The sequence below is a fragment of the Harpia harpyja genome, chromosome 2, assembly GCF_026419915.1.
Source record: "Harpia harpyja isolate bHarHar1 chromosome 2, bHarHar1 primary haplotype, whole genome shotgun sequence".
Taxonomy (NCBI): Eukaryota; Metazoa; Chordata; class Aves; order Accipitriformes; family Accipitridae; genus Harpia; species Harpia harpyja.
Window position 1 is genome coordinate 2,171,663 of NC_068941.1, and position 27,975 is coordinate 2,199,637.

Genomic DNA, 27,975 nt, shown 5'->3' on the forward strand with positions numbered 1-27,975 from the left:
TGGAGCTTTTTGTAAATCTCTCTTTCCTGCCGTCGTTCCTACATCATCTCCTACAGGCCAGCTGCAAGAGCATCTCTCTGCCTTTCCCTGCGCCTCCTGCACCCTGCTGCCCGCCTGCCACCTCCCCTCCTCTCCCACTCAGTCCAGTGAAGATACGGTTAGAGCGATGTGCCACGGCCAAAGCAGCCTTCAGAGCCCACCACTGACGTGCCATCAGCATGGGTCTCGCTACACTAATCACGGGTTAGAAAAGCATCGTCAAGGCAACGCAGTTAGTTTTCGGCGGGCAAGTTTGGTGGGTTGCTTTAAAAGGGAAGGCTATAGCCAGTTAGCCTCTGCATTACCATTATCGGGGTTGGTAAACATCCTACTTGCACTGGAGACGGTCTTTCCAATGTCAGCCAGAGAGCGCAGGTTGGATTTCTTGGTCTGGTGCCGGTGCTTCCTGAGCAGCGTGTAGGTGACTTTGTCCTTCAGTTCCGATTTCAAAAGCCCCGTCTCGATCTGATTGTCAACGATCATTTCTGTCGCACGCAGAGAAAGGGGTGAGGGAGATGAGAGGACAATTAATCACAAAGCACAAAACTCAGCTGCGTCAAGGGAGAGCAGGGGGAGAGAGAGGGATCATTTTCACCCTACCTTTTTGAAGGATTTCCTTCCCATCTCAAAACCACCGCCGGATTTCACCATTTTATTTTCAATGGGAATCTCTGTTAGACATTTCTTTTGAAACGGAACATAAGCACTTCCATCCAGCAAACCCCATCAGCCACCGACACGTTACCTATTGCACCGAGACTCCCTTCTGTTATTTTCGTACACGCCACTGGAGCCTATTTCAAATCCACTGTCCCCAGGATAAGATGGTTCTCAGTTCAGAAAGGGAATCTGCTCTGACCCTGTATTTTTGTGAAGAAGCTGCAACTACACTGCAAGTTCCAGTACGCTCCCAAACATACCACGGTAAAACTTCCATCAGATTCAACAAGGCCTGAGTTCACCTCGCAGGCCCCCAGTAAAACCTAATCTAACAACAGGAAAAAGTCCTGGAGATGAGTAACTAATTAAATCACTCACTCTCAGAACTGAAGTAAAATGATGGCATCTACAAAAGGCAGAACTTGCTCCAATTGTCACAGGATGTGTTACGCAGTTTGCTTTTAACTGAATCAGCAGGAAAAAAGGCTCCCAGCCCACTGCAAAGACTTCTCACTTTCCATCAAATCTCTCCTTTCTGCTCCCCTATCCCAGAGGAGAGAGAAAAAAAAACGGTAGCCAGATTTATTAAGAATCCCTATTGTGCGTTAAATCTCACATTAAGTTGTTCCCTTGATTACTTCAGTTAACGTGCTGTCCCCCAAGGGAAAGTGGCAGCTCTTATTTGTCTACCGGTAACTTTTATTTGTGCTAATAATAAGAGTTATGGGAAAGGGGAGGCAGAACATGCATCACATTTGCTAACTCAGTGAGTCGGAAAGTCATCCTCTGTATGCTGCCCAAAAAATTAATGCCTCTTCAGATTACTAGGACAAAAAGCCTAGTTCCTCCACCCAAACTCAGAAAGGGCTGATTATATATATATATATGCATGTAGGTATGGTTACACAAAATGTTTGGCAAAAGGTTTTTTTTTTTGTAAAGTAAGCTTTTGTTGTTCCTATTTTTTGTTAATGATTTTTGGAATACTTCCTTCAGAACAACATGGCTGTCCTCATCAAGTTTATCCTTCTCCATCTGGCAAGTATTTCTTCCTTTCCATGTTTCTGATATAACACAAATCAACAAAGAGAGCTCCCCGAGTTTTCCTTTCCTGTGTGTCACTGCTAGACACCAACCAAGTGATCACGATTAAATAATTCTGGAAACCACGTCTGCAGGCTTCTTGGACATCCCTATCTATCTGATTAAGGACACAGACCAGCAAAAATACCCCACTCAGGACAGTGGTACAGCAAGAGCAGCCACTGATTCATAATTTAATCTCCCAGGAATCTGATTTAATTTGGGTGTTGAAGAAGGATATTGAAGGTGACATCTTGAAGCAACTTCAAAAAGAAATTTAATGTCTGAGGGTTAAAGTTGCGGACCACTGACATCAGTGGCTATCTTCCGAAGCACGTTCAGCTTCAGCATAAAACCTCAGATGCTTTCGGTGGTGTTTTTTTAAACTTTGCAAAGCTGTGCATTTGGATGCACAGACACTAAAATAAAGGAGGATAAATGCCACCATAAGCACCTACAAAACAGCTCAAAACTCTGCAGATAACATCAGAGGCAACTTTTGTAATTCCAAGTCTTACCAACTAGTGCAACACCTGATATTTGATCATTTCATGCCAGGACAATTTTGAGCCTGCTTCCTGAGATTATAATTCAAAGCACTGAGTTCTGTGGGGCTTTTATTTCATTTTGCTCTTCTACACCTCTTCACATAATGGCTTCTAAACTCAGTGTTTTGGCTCAATGTACCTCCGCTGAATGGCTCACTTCAAAAATTTATTTTTGTAAGCCTTCTCACACGTCATCGGGAACACGGTACAGCTCTCAGCAATGTCACGGAGTGTCATCCCCGGCCACAGCTATTTTGACTGCAAAAACCATCGCCGTCCTGTTCAGCAGAGCGAAGCATCAGCCGGTACTGTGGCTGCTCTTCCCTCTCCTTTGCCGGAGGGGAGCAGCCCGTCCTGAGCAGAGCCTCACCTGCTTTCGGTAGCCCACCCCGGGACCTCATCCGAAAGCAGCCTGCGGTCCGACCGCGCGGGCCAAAAACTGCAGTCGTTCTGCCCAAAGAGGTACTTGCCGGGTATCGCTGTCCCGAGAGAGCTGGCCTTTTACATGCTACGTTTCTGGGAGTGAACATAAATGAAGTGAGTGTATGCTATTCCTTTCACACACACGTAGCGATATCTTAGGATATAACTGAGGAGATGTACTTCAGGATCCAAATGGTTCTATATGATCACCAAAAAACAGTTCAGGGTAAGCACTGATTATCCCTGAAGTCAGTTCTTTCGCTCTTCTTCCTGAATTGAGAAGAACTCCTTTCCTTTATCTGTTACCCTTCTGCATGTACTTTCTAGTCTTCCCTGTTATTCCTTGGAGGATTATTTCTTTATTTTCCTCGTTTACTGAAAAAGCAGTGCTTCTTCATTAAAACCACCGGCGAAACCACGATCAGGGTTAATAAAAATTTGTAGGGAAGAGCTGAGGCAGCTTTACTTACCCACCACCTGCGGGAGAGAAGAAGCCTCCATATCCAGCATTATCGAGCCTTTCTCTATACACGTCCTTAACTCAAACAAGCTGTGCAGGGACAAGGTGGCCACGTGAGGTTTGCTCCATCGCTCCCCACCTTGTTCTACCTTCTCCTCAAACTTGATCCACCTACGAGAGGGCAGAGCAACGAGACTGTGTTAAAGCCGTCGGCTCCTTGCGGACACCCGCCTCTGAAAGAAGCGAGGCAGCTGAAGCGTCGCGGCACACCGACAAGTTCAAGCGCACGCGTTTTCCCACACGTCTCCGAGGCCGTGAATCCGTGAGCAAGTTGCAAAGGCTTAATGAATTGGGACGTGTCAGCTGAGCGGCGATAATGCTCTGCCTGCTTGTAAGCTATTGCAAACGTGAGGTAAAACATGTTATCTTTGATAGCTTTCACCAAGACTGAAACTAAGGCCCTTAGCTGGTGTTTGCTCCGGGCCAAGAGTACGGAGGCAGCTTCAGCGACTCAGCCGAGACCTGGCCATCCCCTCCCCAGTTTGCCCACCAAGTCCCTAACCCGACGCCGCATCAAACCAACTACAACAGCTCGACCGCCGCTTCGCCAGACCCAACGGAGAGAAAGTCAGGTAACTACATTCACCCTGAAATAATCTCAAGTGAGAAGGGCTGAGCACCACAGCTCCACAAAAAGGAGGGGGCGGGGGGGGGGGGGGGCGGATAAAATCAGCATTTCTGGAAATAAGTTGACTTGTATTCGAGTATTCAAATCCAGCCAATAAAACCCGAAAACTTCAGCCACTGCCAAAACTCAGCAGCACCGAATAACCCTGCCCCGTGCCCACAGGCTGGCATGAGGCAAAGAGCAGAGGAGAGGAGCGCATCCCAACCAAATCGGAAGACGTTCTTAGCAGAACAAGTGAGGCACCAAAAGAAAAGACACAAATTCAGCAGCTCGCTCTCTCCCTCCGCTCTCTAGCCGTTGTTTAATGATTCAACAAAGTAGGTCTGGAAAAAAACCCCAAAAGCTCATCTCTAGTTGAAGATTAGAGCAAAGGTTAAAACCCGTTCTGTCCAAAATACTCTTTACAGCCTAAACCCACGTCCCAACAGCAGGCGAGCAGGTCTCCCCCCCCCAAGCGGTGGGCTGCAGCCCACCTCCACCTCCAGGCTGGACCCTGCCCTTGGCTCCGCAGCCCCCAGCCAGGGCTCTGCACGGGTGGGCAGCCCGGGACGGAGCGAACGGCTCCTTCTGCGGGGCCGGAGGAGATTTCACCCGGCTCGTACCTTCGCTGCGCCAGGAAAAGGAAAAAAAAACGCCACAGGCTGTTTTTCCTTTATTGCAGCACCCGGCGAGGGCTTTGGTAGAAGCTCGGAGTGCAGGAAAAGGAAGGTGTTTTAAGAACGTCTAATGGCAAAGCAGAAGTGCTTTTTAGTCCTGTCTTGAGACGCTATTTTGATGTAGGTGGAAAATGAAAATTCCAGTGACTAATATAAGGGGATTATTAAGACAAAAAACACACACGTAAAGGTAAGGAAGCTCATAAATTGGTTCAAAAGAATATTACTAACACCAAGTGAAATTATATTTAATCCTGAAAAATGTATTACTTGAGGATTAATCAATTATGCTTTTCAATTGCAATAATCTCCTCTTGAGACTTTTTTCTTTTAAAGCTGCTTTTTAACTCAAGCTAAAAGACTGAATTTGATCTCAAATTAACAAGGTTTAGTTCACAAAATCTAGGTACTTCTTAGGACACCTACGGGACACGGGCAGCTGCAAAGCTGTGAATTTCAAAGGCTATATGTTACGTGTGACTGAGATGCAGTTTACCCTGCAACAGCATAAAGGCTGCAAATTACAAAGCGTTTGTCTTTTCAGTGAAAGCGTATTATTCACAGCTATCAATATTTGCTATCTGTTTACTTTTCTCACTACAATCCACAATACAAATACAATAAAACAAATATTAACTTGCAAACCTGTCTGAACTATCACCTGCTCTATTCAGCGCGGTCCCTGAAATAACTCTTTTCCTAGGGAGGGGTCATACCCCTCCGTTTCAATGGGAATTCGTTGTCAGCGAGCTGCCTTCCAAACACCCCGAAGCAGCTTTAGACACTTGGTTCTTAAGTCCCCTCCGAAGCCCTGGTGCACACCAGCTCCTACGCAAACCAACGTTAGTAGTCAGTTAAGCAAAGCTAGCCACGTGGCTTTCCATACATTTAACAAATGCCTTGTTCTTTATGTTGGTATTTTTTTTTTACAAAACCTGCTTCTGCAGGACGGCTTGCTCACAACTAGAAAGTTGCATGGGCAGCTGCCGAACACAGGAAAAAATTGCCGGACTTTCAGGGTGGAGGCGAGTGGAGAGTGCAAAAGAGACAGCCGCAGGGTTAATGCTTCCTATCGCGTGAATATAGAATTGTACAGCTCTCAACAGAGCTTCCCGAGTGTTGAAAGCAATGCTGTCTGCAGCCTAGCTGCAACGTACTGTTTCAGGGCAAAAGATTATCTCCGCTGTTAGTTGAGAAAACAAACAATCAAATTACCTTCCTCATCTCCATTCCGCTCTGTTCGTGACATCTGCATATTCCTCCTGTCTGCCAGCTGTACTTCACTTGCAATAGCTAGTAAACATTCCTGTGACCACATTAGAGAAGCAGCAAGGTATGACATATAACACCCACGTTCTGTTATGCCTCTTGGGCCCTGGAAACTACGCTGACGGCTCCGGCGAGGCTCTCCTGGCACCGGGGACTTCTGAATTCAGGTAACTGTCAGCATCGTGGCTCCCAAGGGCTGACACTTATGAGAAATATCTGCCACCAGCACACTTGGTTGCCTCCAGAATTACACCCTGCGCTTCAAACGCGCGTCTGGGAGCCGACGGTATAGTCAGTGTACGCATACTGTGAAGACGGCTAGTATCTCTGCTAACCAAGATGCAGGAGCCATCTTTTTGGGGGTTTTAGAGCTTCAGAAAGGACTGCGTAAAAGGCGTGTTAATATTACAATGTGTAAAAGGGTGAAGGATATAAAGGTACTGCCTGACAGAGCTTATATAATAAAAAAAGACCCTAATAGAAGATTAAATAAAAAACCTATCCACCATCCCACAGTCCTTTCATTCCTTTCCTCTGTAATCCCATGACCTTTCCACCATCTCCCTGCCTTGTAGAATGACAATCCCCACACTGTGCCGGACACATCTCGGTCCCCAAATGTACTGTACTGAGCCTCAAAACAGACTGGTGGCCTCCAGCCGCTTCAGGTCTTTTCCTCCTCCTAGTTTGCTCCGTATCCTGTAACTACCGCTGAAATGCAAACATTCACAGCTTAGTGCAAGAACTTGTCCATCCGCACCACCACGTAAATCCATTACGAGCGCCAACAAAATGAACAAGGAGCACCCAGTGACCCAAATCTTGAGGTTACCTTTTAACAGCAATAAACCTTCCCTTTTACTGCTCTATTTCTAATGCATTTACAGGGCTTTGCTGTGAAACCCGGCGTACGCTAAGGACGTTTTCCAAAACGGCCCAACACCGTGACGTGCTAGCAGGCAACAGGACCGCGCAAAGGAGTATGACATCCTCAAGCCCTGGTCACGGGCTGACCTTACCTACCGTCAGAAACGTCACCATGGACAGGGGGACAACTATAGCCCATTTACACCGGGGTTGCAACGCAGACGGCTGAACTCACATGAATCAAGAACCAGGATGGGCAACGAAAGGTCCTCTTCTGGAAACATCTTTTAATCGGTAGCTTTAAGGTTCCTGCCAGAAATTTTCCGTGACATGTACCCGTTATTTTTCTATTGACCAGAACGGCTCTGGAAGGGACGGTATTATTTGCTAAACCCTTTTAACACAAACACTTGCCTGACAGCTTCCGTGCTCTTTCAAGTCTTAGACCAAAGAGCTGCAGCGGGCTGCAGAGCTGGCAGCTCCTCTGCCCGCCGAAGCACAGAGCTGGCCAGCCCCAGCTGGTCTGTCCCGCGGTAGGAGCCGCTCCATAGCTTACAGCAGGTTTTGTCGTGCAAGATTAAGTCATTTCAGGAAGATACCGAAAAATCCTGAACAATTGCGAGATCGCTATCAACAAAATAGCACGCGAGTCAGGAGGTCGGGCCACATGTAGGAATTACACGGTGCCTCAACAGGGTGCTTAAGGCATGTAACATATACATGTATCCTTAAAGAGAGAGAATCATATATACAGCTCCACCTAGCACTTCTACCAAAGATGTGTGAAAACACATAAAACCAGAAATCATTTGCCAGAGAAGAAGACAGCCTCCCTTTTTTTCTGCAGGCATATCCCACAGTAAGGTCCCTTGAGCGTAAGAGCGGAAGGCTCCTGACAAACATCCCTCAAGAAATAGCAGTGCTTTGTGATCTGTCACGCAGGACACAGGGCGTCTTTCTTCTGATGGCTGACTTTTGTGGACTTAAGGAAAACAGAGCTTCACGATATTCATACTATGAAGGAGAGGCTGAAGAGACTGCTCGATTAGAAATAACCACACTAAGGTCTGAATCGTGAAAAAGCTTTAACAAATTGTCATTAAAACCCCTGCCCAAAGACCTATGCCTGGACAGAGGAAAGCATAATTTGCTGTAAAAAGCAGAGGTGGGCGGTAGAGATGACAAAATGCAAGTACTGAACCAACGATAAGAGGGAAGAAAAGCAATAAAGGGAGAAAAGGATGACCAACAAAGTAAGAAGTTAAAGGGTAAAAGGTGAAAAGTCTTTAAACAGGCTCTCCAAGTGACCAAGAAGTAAAAATAAAGAAAGATAAGGGGGTAAAGGGGTAGGTGGTGGAGCAGTTCATTAAATCGCAGGTAAAGAAGATTAAGGTAACCAAACAACACGGGCTAACTATGAGCACAGTAGGTGCCCTTTAAGACTAGAAGGTGGGGAAAGAGCTTAGCCCAGCCACAATAAAGGAAAACGAAAAGCCCCAAGTTAAGCAAGGGGGATTGGGAATAGGGAAGGTAGAGCCCCGGACTGCTCTCCGGCTGGGTGAGCACCTCTTTCTAGTGGGACGTTTCAGGCCCTCACAGCAACCAGACTGCAATTAGGGGTTTACCTTTCAAGGCAAACCCAAGAAAAATATTTTTACTGTATAAAAAAAAAATTAAAACTTTATAAGGCCAGAGGCTAAACAGCAGCCTTTAGATCACGAGTCCAATCCAATGGCTCTTTTGGTGGTGTTCAGAAATAAACTATATGTAACTTTTGTCAACCAGATCAAAAAAACGTGCCAGTTTCTTGGCATGGTTTTTTGACCACGGTTTTGGCACGGTTTTTTGACCAAACCAACAGCAGCATCAAAGAAACAGGCAGAGAACCTAACCAAGAAACTCAAAGAGGGCAACCCAATCCAGCATTTAACACACACCTTGAATAATTTCCTCAAAACAAAAAACCTTTAGGTTTTTTTGCCTATTTAAATCGAATTTCATCAGTAACTCGCTAGGAGAGGGACACAGCCAAAACTTCCCAACTTGTGGTGTGCAGTGGGGTCAGGCTCAAAGCTACTTTTGGGCATCAGAATCGAAGTAGTTTTGACAAACCTGCAGAAGCTTTATTCAGGCACCGATTTCTGACAACTCTGGCCAAGACACTGTCATTCTTTGCAAAGCACTGATATGCCCACACGTCTGTTGGCTCTCCATAGGCAAACCATTCAAATAAATCTGGCACTCTGTTTCTTTCTAGTTTTTGTTTTAAAGGAATACTTAAACAAATCCTCAAATTCTCTCATTTATCAAAGAAAGGTAATTTGAACTATACAGGCTCCTTTCTGTGGATTCCCTGAGCGATCCTGTAGCACAGATACTACCCCAATTGAACGTTAAAAAGGGATTTCCCACGGGGGTCCAGTGCAGCCGCCCTTCCCTTTGGGGGTAAAGGAGAACCAACTCACCTCGCAGTCTCCTTCCACTCCATCTCTTGTCCATCGACGGCCAGAAGCTCATCCAGCTCTGTGAAGAGCTGCGGGGGTGCCGGGCTGTCATCTTCCTCTCCGAGGATGAAGCGGATGCGTTCAGCAGCGGGGGAGACTGCAGAGGTGAAAATACTGCGGTTAACGGCCTGAGAGATGACCAGGGACGTGCGGCTCCTCTCCTTCCCCTTCTCCCCAAAGCCATTCAGCTGTTTCTCCAGGCTGTCTTTTCCATTTGACATCCTAGTCGCTGCGGACGGAGGGGCGTGAGCGAGGGTACGTCTATCTCCCTCTCTCCCCTTCCTTGCCTCTCACTTAACTTCTTGAAAGTTCAAGCTGGGAGTAAAGTTCAGGAAAACTTGCCTCTTCCTACAGTCCTTAACTATGTTACAGCAATTTGCAGCCCTTGTAAAAAAAGCGCTATCAAGCTCAAAACCAATATGCTCTATGGTGCGTGCCCAAGGACCTTTCGTACTCTGATCAGCTGAGATCCTTCGCCCCCTTTTTTATATGACGTAAAACCGGTTTCAGCCAAACTATTTTGGGGCTTGCTGTGACAGCATCCCATGGCTGGCTTTCCCCTCCCTGCCACCAAGGCTGGGGCTCCCATTGGCCTGCAAGGCAGGCTGTAACCTCCCCAGACCTACTGCTGGGAAACACAGGAATATTTAACAGAAAGATTCTCTCATCTATACATGAAGAATGCGACCCCATGCATTTAGTCAGGCACCAATGCACTGAAAAAAAACATTGGGGAAAGACTGCCCACTTAGGTAAAAGAAACTACGTTCAACACATGCTCTCTTGATAGTGCAAGCAAAGTTCATTTGCATTATTAGCTCAAGAAAAACTGGCAGCAACCCCTTCCCGATCGAGAAACAGACGCAATTCAAAATTAAAACCCGAGAACATCGCTGTCCACATCCCAAGACCTAAGGGCATCTCCCAAAGGCAACTGGAGCTCATGCCACAAGAGTCACCTTGCTGGAGGACTTCTTGGGATCTACAGTTTTTCCCCGATCATATCACCCTAAAACGAAGGTGTGACCGTGTGAAATTTTAAGACAGACATCCCTTCTGCTGAATGTTTATTAGCATTAGAGTTAAACAGCAGACTATGAACTTTGAACGGTTCTGCTAAAAACTCCTTTCTTTTCAAAAGATCAGCTGTCTGTCTGTTGCAAAATAATTAATTACACCAGGTGTCCAATCACCATTGATTTTTCCAGGGTAAACAAAGTCTCAATTTGTCACGTGAAAAAAGGAACCAGTAGGAGACATGCCCTTTCCTCCCCTCCCCCACCTCTTTTTTTTAATGAACCGTTCATAGCTTCCTTCTTAAATTACTCAGAAAAAGTTGAGGCAAATTAATTTCTTCATCAGTTAGGGTGATGACGCTTTCATAATATAAACTGGATTTCTTTTCTATCGAAAGTATACATTCGCAGTCATAAACGCCCTTGCAATTCCCTGGGCATCCAAGCACATTGCCCCGCGCCGGCTCTGCAACTCAGGCAGGAGGGATAAGAGCGCAGCGAGCCACGCGTCTGGAAAACCCTGCAGCGCTCAGGCCAGGACGGTATCGAGAATACAGCCTGTTGGGCACCCTAGCACCTACCACTCTTTTGGCTTTGAATGTTTACAGAGGAGCCACGTGTCCCTTCTTTAACATCCCCACCCAGCACCAGGCAAGGCAACCTCTGAAGGGGTCTTCGGAGCCCTGCACGTCCTGCTAAACGGGCTGGAAAGTGATTTCTTTCTCTCGCTTCAGCGGGAGCAGGGACGTTTACACGCTCCTCCTTTCTCCTTTCACGAAGTCCTCAGCAGCGTTGCCTTTCATCACAGAAACGCAATCCCATTAAGAAAATCTATAGAAGCCCTGACCGTCCCTTCGTAACAGTCCACCCTCCCTACCTGCCAGCTAGGTAGCGTCTCACCGCTCCTTTCCCAAGCTCATCATTTCAAGGGTGCCGTTCCGAAATCACAGTTACCTTAACCACGGCTGTCTCAGAACCTGTGCTTCAGCAGCCTTCCGACACAGGCCAACTGGTCTGTGCCTCGGCCGCTACATCACGTAAGCCACACGTCCCGCATCCTTCAGTAAAATTCCCAGACTGGCTACGCAAAGGCTTTTGCGTTTCCCATCGGTCCTTCCTTTGAGAAAATCCATCGCCTCCCACCAAAACAAAAGCTTTCCTTTGATACTCTCCTAACAGGAGGGAAAAATATTGCTGAGCTGAATTTACAGACATTTAGTTATAGAAAAATACACATTAACCCTCTTGGTAATAAGCACTTTTATATAACCACTAGTTTCGACAGAATTTATCTTTCTTCTCAGATATACTTCTCAGAATCTGTGAGGTGCATAATGAGTATTTGATTATTTGACTCGGATGAAACAGATGCACTTCACAGAACAGTTCCAAAATGTATCTGCAAACACGTAACTTTGCGCATGAAAATTGTCCTTGCAATTATAAAAGCAATTTGGACTAAAAATCTGCATCTAAAAGACATTTGAAACAACCATTAGTATAAATAATTAACATTATCCTATTCTAAAAATGCAATTAGGCGTAACACTTGAGCTCATCTTTACACAGTCAGCCCCAATCAACCACTGGTGCCAGAAGCTTGTGCTGAAACCAATCCACCCGAGCATCAGGACACAGGGTTCAATTTCTCACCCATGCTTCAGGGCAGAGATCTCTCACTAGGTGTACATAGGAAAAAATACCTATTCAAATAGAGGCCAAAGATTCAGCTAAGGCCTTTAAATACAGCGAATTAAAAGATGATGCCTGGCCAAAAGAACACAAACCAGCTTATTGCGTGAGCCCGCAGACGTCCATGAGCCGCTTCCTCATCTTCCCTTAACTGGTTTGAATTTTGCTGAAGACCACCACCGTCAAGCCATTGCCGCTCTCCAGCCGTTTGGTGGTTTCACAGCGGTGGAAAGGGCCTGGGGAACTTAAGCTGGACGACTACAGGTCGTGGCTGATGGTGTCTGAACTCTGCTGTCATCCTCCAGATGAAGAGCAAGACCTGCTGGCAGAGTACCCGCAACGTGCGCGTTCCATCACCTTCCCTCTCAATCTGCGCTAATGGCTGTCAATACCCCTTTATATTCTGAACAGAATTTAAATAGCACAGCTAGAAAAGCAATAAAATCAATTTACATCCTATCGCTTCAAAACGCAACGTGGAGCACAGCAAGCGGTTGCTGCATGGGGGAGCCTGTGAGAGAAGTGACTGTAGAGCTTCTAGAGCTGCTGAAGGCATCGGTTGCAGCCGATGGGAAAATTATCTCTTTTCAGTCATTTTGACGTGGTTTTATTACAGGGAAGTGTTACCCTGATACTCGATCCCATAACACGGTAACTCCACAACCACCCACAACATTTTGCTCGCTGAACTGCATCACGAGAGGAATTACAGAAATGCTCCCACCAAACCTGGATGTGCATCACACGTCACCCCTTCTTTCTTTTCTTCTTTCTTTTGTTTTTTGCTAATTTCCTATTAGCTGCATTTAGCACAGATGATAAGGTTCAAAATCCAATTAAGGAATTTGCTGGGTCACAGGTCTCCTATGGCTTGCTTTACCACATGTTCTTTATTGCGATTTTCTAGGTTAATGGGCCGTTTATGGGTTGTTTATGTGCTCTCTTTAGCAAGGAGAACATATTTTCATCTTAATCTCCGGAGCGAACAGTGTGTGCTCAGCGCGGGGCGGACAGCCGAGTATCAGGCTTAAGAACCGGAGAGCAATTAACCTGGGGGCTGAACTCTGCAGACCTCCCCCTGCCCGACCTTTGAGCACCAACCCCGCCAGCCTGCCCCAGCCTTGACCATCACCTTCGCCTCTACCTAACCCGTCCAGTTTAGGAGCTGCTGGAACCAGCACCATTCACGACAGGGTCGGCTGCCACTGCTGCCAAGCCTTTTTAATGTTATTTTCCTTGCTGTCTCATTCAAGAAACAACCTGATGATCGACAGACATATGTAGCAGATAAAATGCTAATCCATGGATTTAGATGGCTAGGATTATATTTTCTCCTGAATGGGAGAGGAATTAAGGTATTAATTGCAGATGGTAAAATGCTCCAATGGAACATTTAATCAGAGGAATTGCCATCCGTAAGCGACACCTCTTACCTCCCCCTCTTCCCTCTCCTGTTCTTGTGTTCAGTCACAAGCGGTCCATGAGGCGGCTTATAAAATACATCACTTGCAGAACCGAATGAACACATCAGCAGTTTCTCCGAGTTCAGTTCAGGCCAATTACGAGTACAATTTATACCCTCGGGTTCCCAAAGGCAAAATCAATCTCCATCAACAGAGAGAAATCTCAGGGAGCTCAGAAATAGAGAGAGACACATTCTAGCACGACAACCTCAAATCAGCCGCGGCTGAACTTCCTGGCCCGACATCGGTCCCACTCCTGCCATCGCCGGCTCCGGTGGGGAGCCCTCCCTCGCTGCCCGGCGCGATGGAAGAGCAGGCGCGGTGCCTGCGGTGCTCCCTGCCACGCACGGAAACGCCGGGGGGCTTCGTGGTATCGGCGAGTATCCTAAAGTCACCTCCTGCTTCAGTGCCAAGTCACGAGTGCCTCGCTTGTCGTGGGTGGAAGATGGTTACAGCCCGGCTCTCCCGGTGTACGATGCTGCCTCGGGATGGGACGACGACGACGACTCATTTGTGTTGGCGTACAGGTAAAACAGCCTCTTCTCCAATCGACCGACACCGTTTTCCTCCTGTTTTTTCAGCTTGCTCTTACCAATGACACTTCTAAATACCCTTGGGACCTGCACCTCAGTCAACCGTTTCCTCCATTCAAGGCCAAAGAGACCATCGAACGTGAAGTTCTCCGTTACTTGGAAGTACATCGGCAGCTACAAAAATCCCCAAGAGACGTGGTGTAAATCCTTCCTCAAAGCCAGCGGTAACATTATCAAGGAAGGCTATTTGTCAAACGTGCTTTCCAAATACGCTTATTAAAATAGGACATGATTATACTCCCATTAATTTCCGGGGTTGCCCTCACTTAGCCAAAACTCGGTTCAAATCCATCTGAAGTCAGAGCGAGCTCGTTAAGTGAAACACCTGTGCAGGCACTTTTATCAGATTTGAAGTCATTCTCTTTCCAGTTTAGCTGACTTCACTTCCAAAATTAATCCATTACCCAAAGCAATTTTAATTGTGTGTTAATGTCAATACAAGACCTTATGCAGTTTAATCATCTCCCTTAAGATTTATACCTTTGATCAATCACCATCCATTTTCCTGACCCTTCTTGCATAGACAAGCCGCAGATTTCGAGCGTTTTTAGATGTAATTCAAGGCCCTATGTAGGGTAAGTTTCTGCTAAGGATAACTGATGACAAAACCCCATGCTCCAGCCAGCATTACCAATGAGAGCAGCAAACCAGGCAGTTTCACTCTTCTAATTCCCGTGATAGCAACAACCCCTTCTCCATCTAGGCTTCAGGGCTCGCAGATCACAAACGGTGAAACACAAGCACAGAACTCTGCAGACTACAGACAGTGCAAAACTGCTCCGAAGGACAGAAGACTAGAAAAAAAAATTGCAGCTCACTTGAATTTTGATTCTCCCTTCGTACAACTTCCAGCTGCAGGGCAGACTGTGGACACTTACTATCTCCCGTTGATCCCCTTTCACAACAGGGATGTCATCAGAAGCAGCAGTAACCTGGGCCAGCGCTGATTACACATCGCTGATAAGACCAGAAAATTCACGCTATCTTGATTTGGCAGCGAGATTCTTGCTCTGCATCTACCCGGCTTGATTAATATAGGCAAGAGCTAGTTCAGTTACTCAGTTTCGCAAAAACTGCGGAGGAAAGCTTCTTGATCAAGACCAGGGTAAGAGCTGAGCGAGAATGCGAGACGAGACTTAAAAGCACCATCTAAAAGCAAGCAGGGAAGACTTTTATGGCTCACAGTTTTACCAGCTTCCTTGAAAGACTAACCCAAACTGAGTGACACCTAAAACCAGGAGTCACTAAAAATCATCGTCTTGGACATCTTCACCGGTTCATGTACGGCATCTGACACACCAAGCCAAGGCCACAGGGTAAGGCAAAGGATGCGCTCTCAGTTTACAAGCAATACTGTTCAGCATTTCTGGAGCACTGCTCCCGTTAGGGCACGGTGCACAGCCTCTCCACGCTATTCTTGCACCTTTATAGGTAAGAACTGTTATTCCCATTACAGAAGAGATAACGATCAAATTAGGTAATACCGATTTCTGCAGAACAACCCAGGTGAGAACTGATTTCCTGATTTCCCCAAGTGCTCTATCAAGTGAAAGCATCCTTCACCGTCACTGAAGAAGTCAACTGCACGAAGATTTACGCGTGACATCTGCTTCACAGAGATGCTTGCACCCGAAAAGGTTGCTCAGTGACCTCACATGGGGCCTTTCCCAGGGTCTCGCAGAACCCACCTCTGGACAATCAACTCTCCGGCTAACCACTCTTAAGCACACCTGAGGGTTTCTTTTTTTCCTATTTTGTTTCTCTTCTTAGAGAGAAAAACGGTTACTTTTTGACCCTGCGCTCGGTGCTGGCTGGCCGTAAGGCAGATTAGACTTGTCCGCAGGCAGGGCTTGGCAGCCTGCAGGGAACACGCACCGCGCTACCCAGATCTCATCCTGGGCCATTTCTTTCACGACTATGGGGTGCAAAAGCAGAGAATGCTATTCAAGCTGCTTGATCCATCTTGAAGCAAATATCCCCCACCCCTTGATCGTGACCCTTTCCAGCACATAATGAATAGCACTGACTGCCTCTTGAATAATCCATTTTTTTGCTGGACTATTGTACTGCATGATTGTACACGTTCTACTGTAAGCTCCTCTGCAGCATGTGGCATATATTAAGCCTTTGATCTGCAAAAAATCTTCAGTATTAGACAAATGCTTACTAATAACATATTCTCTCAAGCACCAGAAGAATGGCAGCTTTTACGTAACGATTTGCTGAGCATTCTCAGCTCGCTTTGTCTTCAGTGCTGTTGAGATCACCTACAAAAGTTTTGTCTACAGATATTTTACTGAAACATTCCTTGGAGATACAGGAACAGAAAAAAGACCCTTCTTCCAACAATGTCTCAGACCAACTCGTCTATAGCAGACAGCTCATGTGGACAAGGTGTGCTATGTGGACAATCGGTCTGGCAACCTTTTAAACAAAACCAGCATCGTCTAATGAAACAGTCAGTCAGCCTTAACATAAAAGGCACTGCCTAAAAAAGAAGAAAGACTGCTAATTCCAGCCACACGGTTATAATAGAGAGACCGTTGCACGCTACACCTCAAGTCTAATTATGAACTCTTCCCAACATTGCTGCACTCGAGAGAGGCTGTCAATAACCATCTTCAAAAATTGCCTCTTTTTTTCAGCTGCAGACAGTAACAATACTATCTACATAACACGACAGGAGCAGAGGCAGCTGCATATTCCAAATGAAATGCATTATTGATAGCCTCCCACAGATACACGATTAGCAAGTTGAGCCAGAATATTTAATATATTAACAACGCGAGTCTCTGCCTGCTCAAATCAGTGCAAGGCTCCGCTGATTTCGAGGGTGCAGAATCGGGTGTACGTGGACCACGCAATTCTCCGTGGGTATGCTGTAGCTAGATGCTAATCAGCAGCGGCTAGCTTCCAAACTGCTAGAAAAACAGGACATTTCTCTTCATCACTTTTTAAAAATTTTCTAGATTCACTGAGTACCATTTTTAATTACATCAAAGGCAGTGATGCCTCTGACACCTATTTTTACCAAACAACTAGCCCGTGCTTCTGTACCATAGCCTTTTATATGCCCTGGCACGATATGAACTACGTAACAAGCAATTCATTACAAAATCTGGTTATCAACAGTATTTTTTGACTAGTCCTGGAGGTCAGCCATCTTACTGCAAGTTGTGTGAAACTGCTACAGCAGCACATTTTTAAGGAGCTATTACTAAGCAGTTGCCAAAAAGACTTTAATAAAGAAAAAACAGCATCTAGAGAAAGCCTGGCTTTCTTCTGGGCTTTGTAACATTTCCCACTGTCACACAGATATGGGATGCTGTCTGGCATCACACCTCCTTTGGACCTGAATAACAGACGAGTCTCCAGTTAAACCATTTAGCACCACAGTGGCTGCCATATAACAAAGTTCAAAAATTGCTCCCTAATTCTCAGTGGTTTTCTTTTTCTTTAGCTTTTCTCTGTTTTCCTTTTTAAAGCAGTATGGCTTTCACAGTCTCTTGCAGAGATGCGTGTTGTTTACCTCTCTGGAATCCTGCTGAGGTCCTATTCCAGCATCTTAAACATCTTGATCACATTAGTGATCATGCACAACTCTCCCTGTACTTCCACCGGCATCAACAGCCCAACGTGGGCACAAAGCAACTGCTCAACATAAACTAGCACAAGAGAAGATTCCTGTTCCTCTGGTGAGCAAAAAAAGATACCATTTTCTTTTCCAAGACTGTAACGTGGCTCCTTCAAAGACAACTGTAAAGCTGTTTTGATGTATTGCAGTCCCTGAATAAGTGTTGTCGTTTCCTTCCATCAGCTACAAGCCCTCCTGCCAAACCATTAATTCAGTTTACCGCTGATCATTTACCTGTGTCCCCTTTTTTAGGCAATGATGAGAGTACGGTGACAGTTTTAAGGACACAGCTATAACAACTGTGGGCTCTTTTTCTAAATTTAAGCTTCCATGCAGCGACAAGAAGAAACTTCCCTTCCCTCTGTGTGCTTTAAAACCAGCCCTCCGGGTGGAATAAACAATTTTATGCCTATTAAGCTCTTCTCACAAGCAGGGTTTCATCATTGCCTATTTGTCCCGTTCAATCAATCTCCACACCAGCCCTGTCCACTTCAGCACTTCTAGAACTCTTCTCCGGCGAGGGCTCGACAGAAGAGAACCGAACCGCAGAGGAAGGAAGCCAAGCGCAAGCGTGCGAGGATTTTCATGGTTTATTCCGGCAGCTTCAGTGCGTGCCGAGCCCTTTGTCCCACGCGCTTTTCAGCCAGTGTCTCCGGCTGAAATGGAGCCCGTCTCTGTTGCCAGGCAGTATTTCAAGGAGTACCGAATGTCTCCGGCATCCAACGCTTTTTGCTTTCAACTCTTTTCATTCTGCCCCCTCTGTTTTAAATGTTGCCAAATACTTCGTCCACTTCAGGCACTGAGAGAAAAGCCCATTACCAGTCCTTACAGTCGTTGCAGGGGACCAACGGGTGTACGAGAGCAAAATACACGCACCGAGAGGGTTCTGCAGGTTGTTATTTCTTCGCGATCACCTGCCCCGCTTCAAACACCACGTAGGGGAGAGATGCCACAGGCTCCCATCAGCCACGAGGCTCAAAAGCACAAATTACCGCTGGGGGAGAGGAAGGAGGGAGAGCTAAATAAATGAGGTCTGATTTTTCCATTGCCTTGCACGCAGGACCATTATTTACGAAATGGGTATCGATGGCTGGGTTGCATCCGTGTGCTGGGTTTCACTTGGCACGGGCTTTTAAGTGGCGGGATGAAGTGCCGGGGGTCAGCGACCGAAGCTGGGCACCGCAAACCTGGCAGAACACCTACCAAGAGAAGCCCCTGTCCAGGTGAATCTCATTTTCAAGGCTGACAAATACTTCTTCAGCATCCATAACGCGACCTTCTTTTCACTGCCGAGCGTAAAACCATCAAAGGCAGCGTTCCGTTACCAGGCGTCATTTTGAGCAGCCGTGAATACTGCTCTCCTGCTTGGGTTGAACAAAATACAGCAAAGGGGCACTGCGGCGGTGGGCAGAGGGAAAATGAAGATAAAAAGAAGCATGAAGAGGCGTCTGTTACTGCTATAACTAGAACTGGTCCTCACTAGAGCTGGCGGGGGATGTGGAAGGCACTCCCTTTCTCCACGTGACGGAGATGAGCGATATGGGTTGCCTGTTCTGAGCAATGCGTGCCTCCACACTATAAGCATTAATGTGTGAATTCGGTAGCCTAAATCCATTCGGAGCTTAGGAGGCCACTTCGCCTTGAATATCAGCAGGAGTAAGGCGCCAACCTCCTTTAAGATGCTTTGAAAAAGCTCAGCTTTTCTTTTTTTTTTTCTATCACCTCCTGAAAAGCTTCTTTCAGTGACAAACCGCCCTTTTGGCTCTTAAAGGTTAACAGCCACTTATCTAAAAAGCTGCAAAGCCAGCGTCAGAATTCAGACAATGCTTTCATTGACTTGGAGAGCAGCAGGATTTAGCCTCACAGGGCGGTTACAAAACCAGTTAGTTTCATGTTTGGATGTTGGTTTTCCTCACGCTTCCCTGCTGCGGCAAAGCAATTTTGATGGAGTGGATCCATCTCTTCAGACCTGCGCTTTGGGTGACCGCATTTATTCCGTATTTTAAATCCTGATAAAAGCCCGCCCTCAGCGCTTCCCTATCTCGGCATCCCTGGACATGTTACGATCATCCTGATGAAACTGTCACTGTCTGTTAGTAGCGTGGCAAAGCGAAGCTTTTGGTGGATAAATCACTTCTCTGAGGGCATTTTCTTTTTCTCTCCGAGTCAAACCAATTCCAAAAAGGGCTCTTACAATGGTATTTCAGTAGCAGAAAGAGCCTATCGAGATACAGACACAATAACCGGTTTCGTTCCTGCCTTTAAAAATTAACCATCATTAACTTCAGGCTCGGAGTGGCTCCAGGCTGCCAGCAGCACACTCCTTCCAACTGCCTTCCCAGAAAGAAACTCCTCATTCAACTTGTTCTCAAAAGCCCGGTGACATTTCTGCAGCTCTTGCTCTTCACCGGTTTCCCCTTGCAACAGCAAGTGGAGTTCAAGCTTCTGGCTCCTTTTTACCCTTAGCTTCACAGACTCACCCCCCACCTCCTACATGAGCATGAAACCTCCACAGAACATAATTATGCTGGAAAAAAACAGGCTCGTTGGTTCACAGACAAGGTCTGCGCCTTCAGATGTGCCCCACTGCTCTGAAGCAGAACCCAGACGGACCAAGACCCGCAAACCCATCCCTCCATATAAGAAAAACTCAGTTGCTCGGTATCCCTCGCACAGTGAACTCGAAAGGTTGCATAGTTAGATCAGCTGCTGACAAGAGGCACACGTAGGTCCGTATTTTGAGCCATTTTCTATAAGCTGCCAAATGGCAGATGATCTCTCATTAGCGAGAGGGAGGGAGGTAGACTGTCAGGCTATCACGCAGCAGGCATTTTAGCAAACGTCAACAGCAAAAACAAATGTTGGAGAAAGGAAAACAAGTTGAGACAAAAAAGTTCGTTAAAGAAATTTTAAAAAACTTTAAAAAAATCAGGAGGCCAACGAAACGTTCATGAAAAGCAATGTCAGGCTAGCAATGTATACCCTTACTTGGCTGCAAGTCAGCTGGCCAGATATTGCGGTTGACCTTGGCGTCTACTGCGCAAGAAGAGGAAAGAGCTATTCTCATCAGACTCCAAAGTACAAGAAGGAAAATTGACTCAGGCAAGGCAATAGCTCCGGCGGATTTGCTAAGGACTCACCTATACTGGAAGGTAGTTTTACTGCTTTAAGCAAATTTCTGTAATTCAATCAACCAAATGTAAGTACAAAATAACTCCTCTTTGGGGAAAGGAATACAACCAGGATCTATACTAGCAAAACTGTGTGCAAGAAAAATAATAGACCGTTATCCAATGTATTTATACAGCAAAACTAAGCATACGCCAGCTTTCAGTAAGTGACTGTACTGTAATTAAGATCAATATACTCAGGAAAAGGACACTGCCAAAACTGAGGAAGGAAGAAAGCTAGTTCAAACAAACCTAACTTTTTTTCACTGAAAAACAAGAAATTTTCTATCTAGAGACGCATTTGGAGAGTACTTTTGGAATGCAAAGCGAGCCACACAGAGATAAACTTTTAACGAAACAACAAAGAGGCTCTAAAGCAGTAAGGAAGCACAAATACACAGAATAAGGAGGCAAAGCCCCACTTCACTGTACCACTTAGGAACATCTTGGACCAACACAAGCCTAGGTCAAAGCAAAACTAGCAAACACGAAACATAAGGAAGACTGAACCAAACACTGGAGAATAAGTATACAAGGCGTACGAGGAAAAGGAATTATTTAAGAACATTAGCAGCAGGAGCTTGAGAACCAGTGGGTGAACTGGACCACCTTGGAGCGAGACAGCCAATTAAGAGGATTAAAGATTTTGCAGAAAAGCAAACCAGCTTCTTCGTGTGAAACTTCACCACATAGGTGGGTGGAAAGACACTTAACCTTTTTCAAAGGCTAACGTGTGAGGCAGCTCAGACACGAAGGTGTCTGCAGAAAGAGGAATAAAAGATAGAGATGAACTCAACAGCAGTTGAGTGGCCAAGACCCGCTGCGCTCACACCTCACAAGACCCTGTCCAGCCTCGAGGTTCTAGCGAGGTCTGAAACATTTCGTACAGCCTGAAACCAAAGAAAACAATAATCAATCCATGAAATCACCATGAATTGGCACCCAACTAGTTAAACACACTTTACCACGGGATACCACCTACTGCAGCAGAAAGAAGCAAATCATTTTATCTGATTTCCATTTCTTTCTAGACTCCCGCTACCGCCCTTTGGAGGTTTTCTAACACTGTACAGTTTCAAAAAGTGCACAAGGTTAGCATGCCTTTATTTTTCTTCCACCACTAAAAACACAGCGAATCTGAGCTGCCACAGCCTGTTTGGACTTACACAGACCGGGGCTGCTGTAGTTAAAAACAAAACCATTAGCAGAGTTCTCGGAACCAAAGCGCTACTTAAGCAGATTTTTTTACTTCTTTCTTGTAAGCTCCTAAATGCAACTTTAGCAATTATTGGTTTATGTAATTGCCTAACATTTAATGTTTACAGCAACGTTTTACAACTAATTTACATGTAGTTCACTAAATGCTTTAGGGTTAATTGGTCTTTTGTCGTGCATTAAGTAGCTTGTTAATTATTAGACAGTTGGGAGGAAAAAACAAGTAGGAGGTCAGTTTGAGGATGGCTTGGACTGAACAGAATGGCTGCTTGTAATTAGCAAAATGCACGGGGGTGATTTTTGCATAAGCATTGACCTTCCTAATGGGCAACCCCACATTTAGCCCCAAAGCAGGCAAGCCACGAGTGAATAGTATATTTTACAGGATCACGTCGTCCCCTTTGTTCTACCTATGAGAAGAAGGATACAACAGGACTCATTTACTGACTTCGTTGCTTACAGCATGTGCATGTGAGGTAAAGATGAAACCATAGGAGAAGAGAGAGAGAAGATGCAATTCCTTGTGCTTGGCATGAAGAACGTAACAGGGAAGACGGACATTTTTAAACACACTTCAGACAAAATGGTTGGAACACGGAATGCGAGGAGGATCCAGAGGGATGTTTCCCTGGGCCATCCCTAGACGACCAAAATCAAGCACCCACGTTTCCCAGTTTCTCGATTAGAGCACTCCCAGGGCACATCTCAATACCGTATTGTAGCAAGAATAATTTTGTACCACCTGTGCTAAAAGGGAAGCTGCAGGACAGCTAAGCACCGTCAGCCCAGATGCATCCAAAGAGACCAGAATGATTCAAGAGGGGGAAAAAAAAAAAAAAAAATCAGCGTGCCTCCTTGGGGCTCTATTCCACTTGTATTTCTATCTAATGCGAGAGTGCTTTGGACATGGTATCATAAGTTAGAAACCAGTATTAATATCTTAATTACCAAGTTGGCCCTGCTTTGAGCAGAGGTTTGGACCAGATGACCTCCATAGGTGCCTTCCAACCTAATTTATTCTGTTCCATTGGTGAACTCCACATATAGCTTATCTCCACTCCAGTTATCACATTTGCTGCCCAAACGTGAGCGCTTTGCCTTGCCAGGTTTTCAGAACAACTTTCAGTAATAAAGAGAGAGTGGAAACCCCATGACCTGCTTGGCATCATGGTCTGGAAGTTGAGAAGAGAAACTAAAGCAACAAAAAGCCAACCCTGTGTATTAGAAGCATTTGCAAAAAAACGCATCCAACTTGAAAAATTTATGTGCTGTCTTTTCCATGCAAAGCGTTCCCATGGCTGCTCCTCACCAAGTGCTCCAAATCCAGCTTCTTTGGCTTTTAGTTAGATGGAGCTATTACTAACCATGTGTCCTGTGACAGCCCAAAATGCCTCATTCAGGAGTCCGTGCCCAAATTACTCTGGATGCTGCACAGACATACTGAAGTAAGCTGAACGGAGACACCAAAAGCCATTAAACCAAACTGACTGGAAGCTTGGGTTTAAAATGCATTAGAGAAATCCCATAAGTTTCTTGCATGGATATTCTCATTCAGAATCGAAGTGACCTTTATCAGATACATCTTGACTGGAGTTATTACATACTGAGCTCCACAAAAGATTCTTTTTTTCAGGACCCTCTATGGTAACTAACTCTTTGGAAACACCAAGGGCTGCCCCAGCACAACGGGTCTGACCCCGCGTGCTGTCCTTCAAGACCGGCCAGAAGAAAACATCAAAACAACTCCAAAACAACATGCTTCCTCTGCATTCAGGGAATCGACCTTGACCAACTCAACATGGAGTCAAACTCTACCTGTACTTTTCCAATCCCTCCTCAAGCACAAAAAAGTGGCCTCATCTGCAAAAGCACTGAGCACCCAGCAGCACAGCTGGCCTTAAGCAGTGTTCAGGACTTAAAAAAACCCAAGAAAGACGGGGGGAGAAAAAGAGAACAAATCAGCCAGGTACTAGTAATAATCTTATAAACAACTTGGGATGGAAAGGACAAACCACAAATGAGCAGTGTTTTCCAAAACGTATCCCATCAAAACAGCATTTCCTCAAATATAAATCGCTTTACAAGTACTGATCTCCTTAGAGTCGTTAAATGCTATCTTTATTTCTTTTTAATTGGTCCCACTGCATTTCATATTGCTTTTTGAAAGTATAGTAGAAGTATATAAACATGATCTGTTGAAACACTGAACTGTTAAAATACAGGAATTAAAAACTCTGTGGTTTTACTGTTGCTCAAATTTCATTACCCAGAAATAAGGAATGTACTTTTTAAAAAAAAAAAAATACTCGATTATTAAGAAAGTCTTAGTGTGTGGCAAGGTTCTGCAAATGATTAATTATTATAACTCAGCAAGGGGTGCTGCTGCTTTCCTTCTGACCCCAGGAACACGCACACACTCCGGGTGGGTTTATGAATAGCAATGCGGAAACGTCACCCTTCCTGAGCTTGAACGCTTTTTTGCTCCCGGCGCTTCGGCCACTCGTTCCCTCGTCCCCGCTGGGATCAGCAGTCTCTGCTCGGACCAGTCCGTTTTGCAGATTCAGCTTAGCGCACGGCTGCGAGACCAGTTAAACGGCCATGAAACCAGTTAGACGACCACAAAACCAGTTAGATGGCCGCGACGGCGAGGGCAGGCGCTGCCGTCGGGAAGGTAGAAAGGAGTCGAGGCGCAACGGGAGCTTCGGACGGGAGACGTGCCCCCAACAGAAACCTGAAGTCGAAGTTACAAACCGCCCCGCAGAAGCACGCCCTAAGCGACCTCGGGCTGCGCTGCCGAAAGTTCACAGCCCGGCAGCTGGGCAAGGCTCAGTTAATACCGATATTCAAAGGACCCTGTCCGGGTGCCAAGCACACAGTTCGTATGACAAGGGTCGCTTTGTCTCCCTCCACCTCCCAGCACATGGGAAACTTCAGAAATTCCCTTGCCGAGGAGAACAACTAAGCTGAGCAACTGGGAATTACAGGCTTTCAAGGTTGGTTTGCTGCTGGAGCCAAGACATATTTCCAGTGCTTCTCAGGACTGAAAACAACCTTCTACTTTTAATGACTTGCCTTTTATCTTTAATAAGGGATTAGGAGTTATTTTTCCAGCTAATACCTTAAAATCCAGATAATCATAAAAGCAATCAGTAATACCCAGTATATGTTAATTACTCATTTTCTTCTCGTCTCTCGTTGGTGTGCTGTCACTCATGTACATTAATTTGTCTATAATAAGGCTGCAAATCAAAATCAACAAAAGGCTTCGGGTCCTCTGGGGAGTCACAGGTTTAGACTTGGGGGATTAACAACAGATTATATCTGCGACGACAGCGAAGAAAACAACATTATGGCCAACGATGTGCTGAACTATCCAACCAGTCATTTACCTACGCCCGGACCTGCCATCTCCCTGCATGCTAACTTCCCACGGGAGTCAAACAAAGCGCAAGACTGCTGTAAAATAAGCTAACGAGGCACTGGACAAACTTTTCAGCTAGATGGCAATAAGGGGAGTCGAATGCGTGCTTGCCAAGTTATTCCCAGTGAAATGTGACCCTAAAATAACTTGTAGTTTTCCATAATAGGCTACAGAGGCCTTTCCAAAAGGAATCTACAGGATTAGCAGGTGTAGAAGCTTTACATTCAGGAACAGATGGTGGCAGAGGGAAAAACTGAAGGTGTTGCAATAACGACGATAAACAGCACACCGCTCAAGCAGGCAATACCTACGACTGCGACAGATTTGAACGCATGGGATGTCTTTAAAAGACAACGTCCAGCTACCTATACCCTCCTGAGGACATGGAAATGCAAGCACCCGGGCAACTGTCTTCTACCTTGGTTTATGAAAACGCTGGACCAAACGCTGCTGCCGACGCTTCCCGCTCTGCTGTCTCAGCTCGGGAAGGTCCTCACCATCGATAGCAAAGTACCATACAGCTGCATTCAGTACAGTTCCCAAGGCCTGCTTCTCAAGTACAGAGCCGCTGACGAGCCATTTCAGCTAGCGATGCGATTGATTTTTACAAAAATGGTGGTGCTGGTAAGCTAGAAGCTCTCCAGAAATTGCTTTATACGAGTTTCCGTCAGTGCCCCTAGCACACAGGATACATTACATTCGTGTCAACAGCTTGCTCCCACAAATAAGGGCAATTCTTTGGCAGTAAGAACTGGTTCGGTTCAAGCAACAAAACTGCCGGGGCTGGACAAAGCTAAACCCCCTGGCAGCAGCCATCGTCAGGAGAGGAGTCCATCAGACCATACGCTGCCCCTGTCCAGAACGCCAGCTCCTCGGGTAGCAAATTGTCATGTTGCGTGATGATCCGAGAGACCCGCAGGACTGCCTGCACGCCCAAAAGCTTGTCCTTTTTTCCAAATTTCAAAGAGTCAAAGCCACGTGTTTGAAAACCCCTCCTTTTGCTAGAAATGGTATCATTCCCCTTGAAAAGATGCCGTCAGAGCTACTAAAACTCAACCTTTTACATCAATCAAGGAATAGTACAACTAGCCTATTTATCCACACCTTTCCTTGCACAAAACAAAAGGGTTTCTAAATTGGAAATACTTACACTTTGTGACAAAGCAGACACCCAGAAACTAGACATTTGCATCTCAGAACAGGAATATAATGCGAGACTGAAGAGAAAATTGACATTTCACAGAAACCTCCCTATAACTCAAAATTAAGAGGCTAAGATCTTGGTAGGGGGGGAAAAAAAAAAAAAAAATCTAACACAGCACAGATACCGTAACAAGGAAACAGCTTTCACTGCTCACAACAATAGCATCTCTGCCATAAATCACTAGTCAAATCCCTCTCTTCCAGATTTTCACCTGCAGACCACAGAAATATAGATGAGCCTATGGAAGAAACCTCTGGAAATCATCTCCTCCGACCTGGTGGTGAAAGCAGGGCCTTCCATTAGGTACCCAGGGCCCCATCAAGCCGAATCTCGAACATTTCCAGCGAAGGAAACTGCATCGCTTATCGCTCCAATGTTTGTTCTCACGGTGAAGAGTATTTTTCTCATACCCAGATGGAATTTCCCCTGGAGCAGCTCATGCTCGTTCCCTCCGGTCCCATCACTGTGCAACCTTTTGAGGATCTCTGTCTATCGGAGAGACAACGGGCTTCACTTGCCGCTCTCCTAAGAACGCTACAACCGCACGGACGCAGCCAATTCAGGCCAAGTTTCAGGACTGCCCTTTTCTGTCCAGCCAAAACCTAATTCCACTTTATTGCTTGGTTCATTGCTTTCTTCTTCATAACCCAGCGGCGTGCGTGAAGATCACAATGATGTGCTTGTCCGACATCCAGTGCGAGTTCTATTCAAGCCCTGCTCCTTACGCCCAGGCTGGGGGCGGGAAACGCGGAGACGAGTCCCTAACGTGGATCAGGACTTCGGATGCAGGCTGAACTGCTCCTGGGGAAGACGAGAAGACTTGGGAGGCTTCAGCTACAAAATTCAAAGGCCTTTCTACTGCACGTGTGCAAGCAGGCTTTCACAAAGCTCAGAGTTTTGGGTAGTTTGGACAAATTTTCAGCTGGGCAAGGACTGGCAGACGCAGCCAACTGTTCTCATTTCAAGTGTCTGATGTAAAATGCAGGTGGGATCTAGCTTCCAGAGATGAGCATCACTAGAAATTTGTTTTTTTCTGTTAAGTTCTCTGAAACTTCTTCTAGAATTTTAAATAGAAATCTATCCCTACTGTCCTTCCCCCTCCTCTTCCCCAGAAGAAATGTGAACTCAAGGTAGATACTTAAACAGAAAATTCAAGTCCTAATGATTACATTTTGGCAAAGACACAAGCAAGGACCTTAGATTCTCCATTTTAACTGTTTACGTGCTATCGCGCAACTATAAGAAAAGAGTCGAGAAACTGTTTCAGTGTTATGTTTAATGTATAGGTGGCTAAGATGCAAGTAATCTACCACCCAAATGCTTCAATACTGATTGCCTTTGCTATGACTTTATGGCCCTGTTGAGTTTAT

The 27,975-nt window shown here is 45.8% G+C and overlaps 1 protein-coding gene across 14 annotated transcripts in view; it reads right to left on the reverse strand.

The window, feature by feature from the left end:
• Nucleotides 1-27,975, reverse strand: part of SLC4A4 (solute carrier family 4 member 4) — a 234,423-nt gene that overhangs the window by 82,195 nt on the left and 124,253 nt on the right. For 10 of the 14 annotated variants that reach the window (XM_052812182.1, XM_052812142.1, XM_052812162.1 and 7 more), the window contains 3 exons: nucleotides 9,159-9,294; nucleotides 3,224-3,384; nucleotides 345-524 (listed from right to left, as the gene is read on the reverse strand). In XM_052812182.1, the coding sequence (XP_052668142.1) occupies nucleotides 345-524; nucleotides 3,224-3,384; nucleotides 9,159-9,294 (477 nt within the window). Of the gene's footprint in view, nucleotides 1-344; nucleotides 525-3,223; nucleotides 3,385-9,158; nucleotides 9,295-26,879; nucleotides 27,054-27,975 lie in introns of those variants that run through there. The other 4 variants (XM_052812109.1, XM_052812192.1, XM_052812211.1 and 1 more) reach the window with 2 other exon arrangements.